General features: G+C 38.1%; 1 protein-coding gene across 1 annotated transcript; it reads right to left on the minus strand.

Annotated features, from left to right (window-relative positions):
- Positions 1 to 696: 696 nt before the first annotated feature.
- LOC148645640 (L-lactate dehydrogenase B chain-like) lies at positions 697 to 8,249 on the minus strand. Its single transcript, XM_088610973.1, has 8 exons — positions 8,106 to 8,249; positions 6,900 to 7,069; positions 6,283 to 6,400; positions 5,291 to 5,464; positions 4,629 to 4,802; positions 3,041 to 3,158; positions 1,922 to 2,045; positions 697 to 1,326 (listed from the first exon to the last, which is right to left on the minus strand). Exons 2-8 carry the CDS (start codon positions 7,026 to 7,028, stop codon positions 1,162 to 1,164), a joined length of 1,002 nt encoding a protein of 333 aa, XP_088467099.1. The 5' UTR covers positions 7,029 to 7,069; positions 8,106 to 8,249; the 3' UTR covers positions 697 to 1,161.
- Between the last annotated feature and the right edge of the window lie 980 nt (positions 8,250 to 9,229).

Below are 9,229 nucleotides of genomic sequence, written 5' to 3' on the forward strand. Positions count from 1 at the left end.
AGAAAGTCACACTCTCGTATTGTTTCCACCTATGAGTCCATGAGTCTATTGTCTTTACCTCTGCAGGCAATCAGAAACACTTTTTTTGTGGGTCAAGGGCAGTAGGAGTACATTACATATTAAACTCTACATAAATAAGAGTAATATTATGATATATTTTTCACTTTGTAATAATAAACCAATTCAAAACTTATTTTTGTTTTTTTAATAAGTACCCACAGCCTCAGTATTGGCTTCGGGAATACTGTTTGGACACAGGCAGGACTTTGGAACTGTTAGGAAATGCTGCCACCTAGTGGTGCAGTTAAAGTTATATCTGTTCAATTTCATGCAGTAAAACTAGGGATTGAAATCGCTTGTCTTCTTAAGATATCCTTCTTAGAATTTTACCTTTCAGAGTTGTACGCTTTATTAAAAAAAATGAATTTAGTGCTATAGTTTTCATCCTGCATAGATCTAGATGATTTAGAAAATGGAGAGGCGTGGGAAAACATTTCACAGTTTCTGGATAGGAAGGATTCTTAGGGTTTAGGTTGTTGAAGGTCCTGAAGACCATTGACAGTTTTAGGTCTTGTGCCAGTTTTACTAAGATCTGATGTTTTTTATTTAAATACGCTGAAATTAATTCCAGAGGTGTTTTTCTATAAAAACAAGAAATGAATGAAAATACTAATTCAAGGAAACAAAGCAGCCAAACCATGTTGAATCAGGTATTTAATATTTGCTGTCAAAGAGTGCTCATGAATTCCATTCAGACAAAGAGCTCTCCAAACATTGCAATGATGCCCATAAGCCAACAAACTAGAGAAGCTGTGGTGAAAGCCAACTCTTTACGCGTCATTTCCTGAAACAAGTCCTAAGCTCCCCAAAATAATATATATTTCAGTTTATCTTTTCACCATAATCTACCAGGATTGAGACATATTTTAAAATTACCAATGTGGGGTTGAGTCATAAATTTGAACATTTCCTTAAACCGCCCCTTTACCACATCCTGAATAACGTTCACCGCAGTCATTGCCACAGCGTGCGCAAGCACAGCGTCTAACAGAACCAGCGTTCGTTTCGACAAAGGATTTCAAAAAGAACTTGCAGCCCAGGAATGCTTGAAGCTTTAACGATTTGCATTTGCTCTGGTATCCTGGGCTTCATCTTCGGGATTCAGAGCTTGAGGTCTTTCTGGACGTTCCAGAGGGTCTCCGCACTGTGCTGCAGCTGCCTGGTCTCCGTCTCTTTCAGGGGCTGTTTCAAAACCCCACACACCCCAGAGGAGCCCAGGACACAGGGCACACTCAGGAACACCTCTTCCTTAATCCCGTGCATGCCCTTTGGAAAAGGAGAGGTGCTTTGTTTCAGCAATAGCCAGGATCTGTCTCCACCCCCCTCCTCAAGAAATCCCTCTTGATAAGGACCCTTTGATTTAAACATAAATCTAAAGCAATTATAAAATAATGCTATTATTAATTATAAAATATTACAAGCATACCTGCTTGCCAACAGATTCATAGTAGATGCATATGTAGAGTAGGAGAGTAATTTTATACTACTGGACTTGGATTGAATTGTACACTTGTGCTCTGAGGAGTATCCTTGACTATCTGGAAAGACCCCTTGTCCATTCTGGAGAAAGTCAATGTTAAACATCATTTCAATTCCTTTGAATGAGCCAAAGCATTTTAAAGGGGCACACCATGAAGCATTAACAAGGATCTGTAAGTGTACAGCAAAGTCCACAAAATGATTCTACATCCATCCAAACCTTTCACCCGAGTAAATGAAGGGAACCCTATCCTGTTTCACTCCTATGACTGCATTGGATCTTTTCAGCTAATGGCAGTCTCACGAATGAGAGGCCCAGAGCCTTAAAGGCAGCTGTGCAGGAGCCTGAGGTGTTTTGTAGGATACCTTAAAGGGGCCCTACCTTGACAAGTGTTGAGATGGGGTTCACCGTTTTGAGGTTTTTCAGGACTGAGTTTGCAAGGCTGGCCACACTCAGGCCAATAGCCCAGGAGGTGTATCCTTTCAGTTTAATCACCTCATACGCACTGCAAACAGAACACACATTTCCAAAAAGAGAATTACAGTACATCCAAAGAGCTGAGAGCTTCACACAGAAGCGGGTTTGTTTAATTAAACAATACTGCATGTCTATCAAATATAAGCCGTTGGCACTTGCTTTTGCATTGTAGAATTAAATCAGGGAGAATGCTTTGGGAAGTTTAAAATTATACAGCAGTTACCCTGCTCTGTTCTTATTGCTGAATATCAAAACATACTGAGTGCTCAATCTTGACAAGATCCGCAATTAAGCATTTTCCAGTTTAAAATCATTTTTAAGGTGTGCATTCTGAATAGTAAGTACTCTGAGGTTTCGCCACTCCACTTTTTTGTGTAATTTCAGAAATGATGTGCATCATAAATGTAAGCTGTACTTATTACTGCTATAATCAGTATTAAACTGTCTCACTGTTGTAACACTGTACTATTCAAATTTTGGAGAGTGAATTGTGTTGAGAAATCTAACTGTTCCTTCCAATGCTAAGTATTTCTTCCACACAGATGTCTCAAGATCATAGGGAAACTATGACTCACTGAAACTGATAGTTTTTATTACTTAAGATAAATTTACCCAATTGGGGACAAAGGTCATGTGGTGCCTTTTTAAGAGCAAAATTTTAAAAAAACAACATAAACTTACTGTATGCCATGCTTCTCAGATGTGCACAGAATAATTTAATCCAATCATATTTACTAGAAGTGCGATGGTTACTGAGAGTAAGCGGTTAGAAAATGGATGCTTATTGACTTGAAGTGTGCTGAATACAGAAGTTTTCGTTCAAAGCAGTTTACAATGTCAAATAGCACAAATGGGTGCTGGACTGTCTTTTGGTGGTCTGAATAAAAAGTCATTCTAATCCAGCTTTTTGTAAACTGTTTGCTAATAACCTGGTGTCTTCCACCTCGATATACTGTATATGGAGTGAAACGAGTTTGTGAAAAGCAAGTCTTAAGTTTGGTAAAATCTTAACATTAACGGTACCTGTCAACCACTTTTTTATGTATTTCCTTCCATCCCTCAGGGTCCTGGTCTGATTCCAGCTGGGGATTCAGAGACTGGAGACTAATGCCAGCCACATTGGTCCCACTCCAGACAGGAACTGAAGACAAAAGGAGTTTTAACCACACACTCTCTGCACTCTGTAACTATGAGTGTAAGTGAAGTGCATGCTTTTAAGTTATGGCTTGTTTCAGTCCAGTAACAAGTATTTTAACTCCATGTCAGGAAGTTCAGGAGAAGATCACAGCAGCTGGTGTTTACTACTAGGCATATCACGTGTCTTTTTTTAGAGGGCTTGTGGGTGGGAATTCAAAAACACTCATTCTGAAACTAATGCAGACTCGAGAATGAATTGTCAGTCCCCATGCTTAGCCAGGTGGGCAGTCACATTAAAAGCTGGCTCCACAAACAACAGGGTCATTTCATAATGAGATTTTCTTAAGCAAACATTTCCTCTTGCGACTGAAACACAGACTTTGATCTTTCAAATCACACACACTCAGGTTGTGTTTTGTTCAAAACTTTGGTTTCTCCAAACATTTTGTATGATATCTCTTTGCATGACCTTGCTACTGTATGTTGGTGGAGTAACTCAATATATGTACAATCCTGCCTTCTAAATACATACTAATTTTTGTGACAGTTAGCTGCTTTCTAAGTAAACAAAACAAATTCTGGTAGTGGTAGTTCTGGTAGTTTAACATGTTTAATTCAAAAGTGAACTTTGTTGTAAAGTTCACCACCCTGGGTGTTACAGTACTGTATGTCCATAAAAACAATTCTCAAACAGTTGATTTACTGCTGCTTATAAAACATAATTGCAGTGTGAGGATAAAGCAACTTCATGTATTTTAAGGTTTCAGCAGTAGTGCAATTGCATCTGAACAATAGTTTACAACAGCTTACAACTGAAGAGATTTTTTTTTTTCATTTCATTTCATTTCCCACTGGGAAACTTAATATATTTTGGTTTGTGCTGCTGTTATGCAGCAAGCTTGGATACGCCCCATCTGTATTTCACCAAAGGAACTGGTCTTTGGGGATCTCAGCAAGTCACGAGCAAGAGCAGCCACTCTGAACTGCTTGTTTGTAGGTGGGCTTTAATCTGTGTGCACTGTTTCTAACTGTTAAGAAGATGCATTGCTGCTCCATTGGTCTATAACTATTTTTGTACGAGTTCATTCTGAATAGTAAGCCTCTAAGGTTTTGCCACTCCACTTTTGTGTAATTTCAGAAATGATGTGCATCATAAATTTAAGATGCACTTATTACTGCTATTATCAGTATTAAAAGTCCTCTCCACGGCCGATTTTTTAAACTTTCATCTCTAAAATGATTAAACAGATATATTTGGCTACATTTATTAAGATTTAGGTGGTAACAAAGTCGTGCAATGGAATAGTCCCATTGTTCAATGCCTGAGTGATATTCTAAAAAAAAGATCTCATGTTTGAGGAAAGGCTTGAGAGGAGGGAGGTTAAGGTCTTTATAGCTGATTTTTATTCAAGTGTGTGCAGGGTGCTCATACTTCAGAAACCCAGGCCAGGGGCTGCGGCTGGGTCTCACCTACCACTAGAGTCTCCATGTTCCCCCACAATGTATCCATGGACACTGCTAGGGTTAATCCTCAGCTTCTCTCCCATAAGATAGCGGAACCGGGCCGAGTCCAGATTGGTGCCGCTGCCAATGACCCGGTGGCTGGGGAACCCGCTTAGCTTCCAAGCCACATAGGTGAGGATGTCCACTGCGAGGGCAAACAGAGCACAAAAACTCTGCAGTCAGCCACAGGGAGCAACAGCAGCAGAGCACTCCTGGTTTAAAAACAGACTTCAAATATCCCTGTCAGTGTCTTATAGTTACTAATGACATCCTGTTCTATCCTGCAGCATCCAAATTGGTTTAGTGTTGACAGATATCAGTAAGACACTTAGTGTGAAGTTAATAAGTTAACAACATAATTAGAAGCCAGTGTTGTTGCTTGGTTACCTTGCCATCACTACATTACAGGAAAGGACTAATGTCCAGTTCTGAATAACGACAAACAGTACACGCACAGTGTCACCTTAAATATAGAGATCACGCTGCCTTTTAAAGTTTTTAATTGACCTGACAGTGTTGATGACATGATTTCAAATGCATTTTCAGAAAGAATGTTAAGGACATTTAAGAGTTCAGATTTAAGCGATTATACATTTGGTTACATTTCATAGGCAAGACCAAAGCTTGAATCACCTGGATTGGAAACAACAAGAATAATGGCATCCGGGCTGTACTTAGCCAGGCTAGGGACGATGTGCTTGAAGACATCAACATTTCTCTGAACCAGGTTCAGCCTGCTTTCACCTTCCTTCTGCCGAACACCAGCAGTGATGATGCACAGCTTTGAATTAGCTGTTTCTGAGTAGTCTGCAAGACAAAGGGGACATCTCACAATAGATAGCTGATGACCAGAGACTGGATGCCTGCGATCTTTCTAATGCTAATGGTATTAACAGCTGATTTCTTATTCCGGTTTTTTACTGCATGTGACCTCTGTCTAGACTCTTTGCAAACCAAAGCTGATACTTGGGATCTTATTTCACCCTAAATTGTTCAAGAGAAGGAGCCCTCTTATTAGAAGCAGAAGAAAAGATGAATTGGAGAAACATGAAAAACCTGACAGATTGTGCTGTAATAGCAGGTTTCTCCAAGCATCAGCTTTCCCTGTTGCAAAATCTGCCTCCAAACTTCTGTTGTTGTGCTCTGTGTTCGGCAGGACACTGGGGACAGGTTCCACTGCACACCTCTGATCTCTCTTGCTCTCAGCCCTTGCTGTAATTGACCTGGCGTGTGTCAAGGGACCTCTGTGAGCAAGATCAACCTTTCCTGTTCTTCCAGCACATCAGAACATCCTTATTTTATCCTGCTACCAGAAGGGAGACAGTGAGACAAACAGGGGGCTTGCTGTGCTAGCTTAAGGGCTTCATTTTTTTCACATCATTCTTCTGAAGACTTTAAAAATAACATGAGCAGCAAAATATTTTAAAAGGAAGTCAAATTGTGATAGATCCAGCCATTCTGCACATATGTATGCACATAGCTTATCTACACCTGAAGAAGGCTCCACCGCCGAAACGTTGTGTTTTCTTTCTTCTTTTTTTCAGCATGGAATAAACCTTACTTGTTCCTTTGTAGCTGATCTAATACTATATGTATGTATATTTCTTAAGACCGTTCTGTTGTACCTTTAGCAGCTACAATCTTGGAGGTCTTCAAAAAGAGGCTGCCATGTTGCAAATCCATCACTTCACCTTTCAGTTTATCTTCCATTACATCAATCAAGGTTACATTATCTGCTATATTCTACAACATGGGAAAAACATTTAGAAAAAAAATGCATTACTTTCAGTAGTGAACTATCATCACTTATAATGCACAGTGGTTAAGCATGTATAAAGACTGTTTATACTCCAAAAACCATTAAAAACACAATGAATGTTTAACAAGCAGTATTTGATTAGGTTTATGCCTCTATTCAATATAATACAAATGATATTCCTTCTTACTATACCGAACCTTGCAGTTATCAGATGTTGTGCAACCTTGCTTTCTACCACCATTTTTGTAACTTCCTGACAGGGCAACAAGTCACAAGCACAATTAATTTACAGTTCATGTAAATGAATCATTTAATAGTGGCTCATTTTTTAATTAAAGTCTTTAGCAATTTTGGCTGGGGCATAATATGATAGTAAAATATTAGAAATATGAACATATTAAATATATCTTAACAGAATATCTTAACCTTTCAAACTATAAGTATGTCTGTGAGTATGTCATTTCAGATCATGCTTCTACTTACTGATTGAAGAATGCTTATAGCACAGGCCATGCCAACTTGTCCTACTCCCACAAGAGTCACTTTTGCTGCAGATTCAGAAGTGTGTCCAGGGTTGACCTCCTGCAGAAGCCTGTCTCTCACTGTGGCCATGGTCTTTCACAAAGTCTGACTTATCCTTATGACTTATTATCCTGAACATGGAAACAAAGGAAATAATGAAGACAATTTCTTAAATAATACTTTTTTCCTTCAATATAATTCCATGTTTCCCCATTTTGCAGAACATATTCACTGCATGTCATACAGTATGGAAGGAGTTTTTACTATTCCACTTTTGTGAAAAATCTGACATTATTTAATTGGACATGAAGAATATTCATATACTGAAGCAGTAAAAAGGGCTCAAGAGAAAGAGTTTGGTCATTTCATCTTGTATTTTTAAAAATATTAATCCCAGACTATCTTTGAAACGCTGGGCTTGATGTTTGTGTAGTGCAAGAAAAACAGTCACAGAAAAATAATTTGGAGACACCAAGTACCCTAGCCTACATGTTAATGGCTGTCTCGAAATCGTGCTTGTGTGGGAATCCTGAATGAAATTACTTGACATTATAATGATACCAATAATAATCCCAATAAGTAGAACTGCAAACTAAAAATTATATTATGTTCCCAATATATTGACATTACAGTATACAGTATGTTTCTTAGTAATGCTGCAGTAGTACTAAAAATCAGTTTCTTAATATTCTTACAAAATAATTTTACAGGGGCCTTTTACAAGAGCCATTTACATTTTTGTCTGCTCCAGAGACCCATTGTTTCACGATTTGATAACGACGTGTATCATTTTCAGTTTTTGTTCCAGGTTTTCAGAAACTGTTATTTTTAAACAAATGTTTTTAATACTTTAGACAATGTTTAAAAGTAAAAGTGTTTGTTTAAAAAATAACACTTTAAACAAATTACAATCATAATCAAGTACAAACTCACGAATGACCTTTTATTATAAACATTGGATAATCCAATAAATAACTTGCTATTAGATAAAACTTGCCTCGCCTACCAAAGTAATCTTTTAAAACAGAAGTTAGTAGGCAGCCTACGAGCTGTTCTGATTCAAATTCCTTCCAAATTGCGCAGAGTTAAATGTTTTGTATGAAAACAAAGGGGTATCAAATTGCTTTATTTGTAAGCAAAAGGAAAACTGATAAAATCTGCACTTACTGTAGACCCTGTCTTGCGAGCTCCGTCGCTCTTCTCTCTCTAAATGAAATTCTGCTTTTACAGGTTTCTTTCAGCTGATTGTACTGTACACCACGCCCCCGGCACACAGATGACCTGACATTTAGTCCCCAAAGTTCATGCACAGATAAACGTAAACCACAGTGTGCTTACGTGAATACTGTTATCAGACTACAGTCTTTTAAATTTGTTATGATTAACGGTTTAGCTTACAACACACTTTGGCTTCCAACGGGTTTATCTTTTACATGTTCGATCGCCTAACACGAATGAGTTTAAGATGTTGACAGAGTGCAAAAAATAGGGATTACTTTTCCATTCATTGGTTTGTATACCAGACGGGGGAAAGCTGATTCTGCACAAATGCAGACTACAATGGACATGCTCATCTACCGTGAAACGTTTATGGTTAGGCACAAAACACCATCCATCTGTCTAGAATATTTCCCTCCTACGCGCCCGTGTGCAGACAGATCACAAAAACACGTTTGCATTAGTAACACAAAGAAATACTTGAGCTCCACCGTGAGGGGAGAAGCTGAGATGAATTTGAAGTTGAATTTGAAGTTCATATTTAAGGGAACTGCATTTGAGATGCGGTTAGTCCCACGCATACACGCAAGAAATACATTCATGCAAACGTAAACTGAGAACATTTAAAATAAATGATTCAATTGAACACAATTTATTGTTATAACAAACAACACTTTTTTTAAATGTCAGAAACCATCAATCTGATAGTCACGCTGGAATCAGAATCCTTTCAAGTTTAGAGAAGCTCTGCATAGCAAACAGTTAACAACCAACTTGAATCGATTAACCAGAAAAATACTGTCACTTTAACTGCCGAAGGAATGCTAAAGAAATTGTGCACAGTTTGACAAATAATATTCTCATTTTCTCATATTCATATTCTCATAAAATACATTTCTCATTCTTATCAAAAAGATTAACCTTCTGTGCGCCACATCATGCACCGTAGATAAAAATAAAATGACCCCCATTCTGTTATGAAACATTTTTGAGACTGTATTATTCTTCCTTATGTTCACAACTCCTATCCAATGAAACTAATTAAAAATACGACTGCAATCAAGTCAGAAGAG

Source organism: Lepisosteus platostomus, chromosome 18 (assembly GCF_059453375.1).
Source record: "Lepisosteus platostomus isolate fLepPlt1 chromosome 18, fLepPlt1.hap1, whole genome shotgun sequence".
NCBI lineage: Eukaryota > Metazoa > Chordata > Actinopteri > Semionotiformes > Lepisosteidae > Lepisosteus > Lepisosteus platostomus.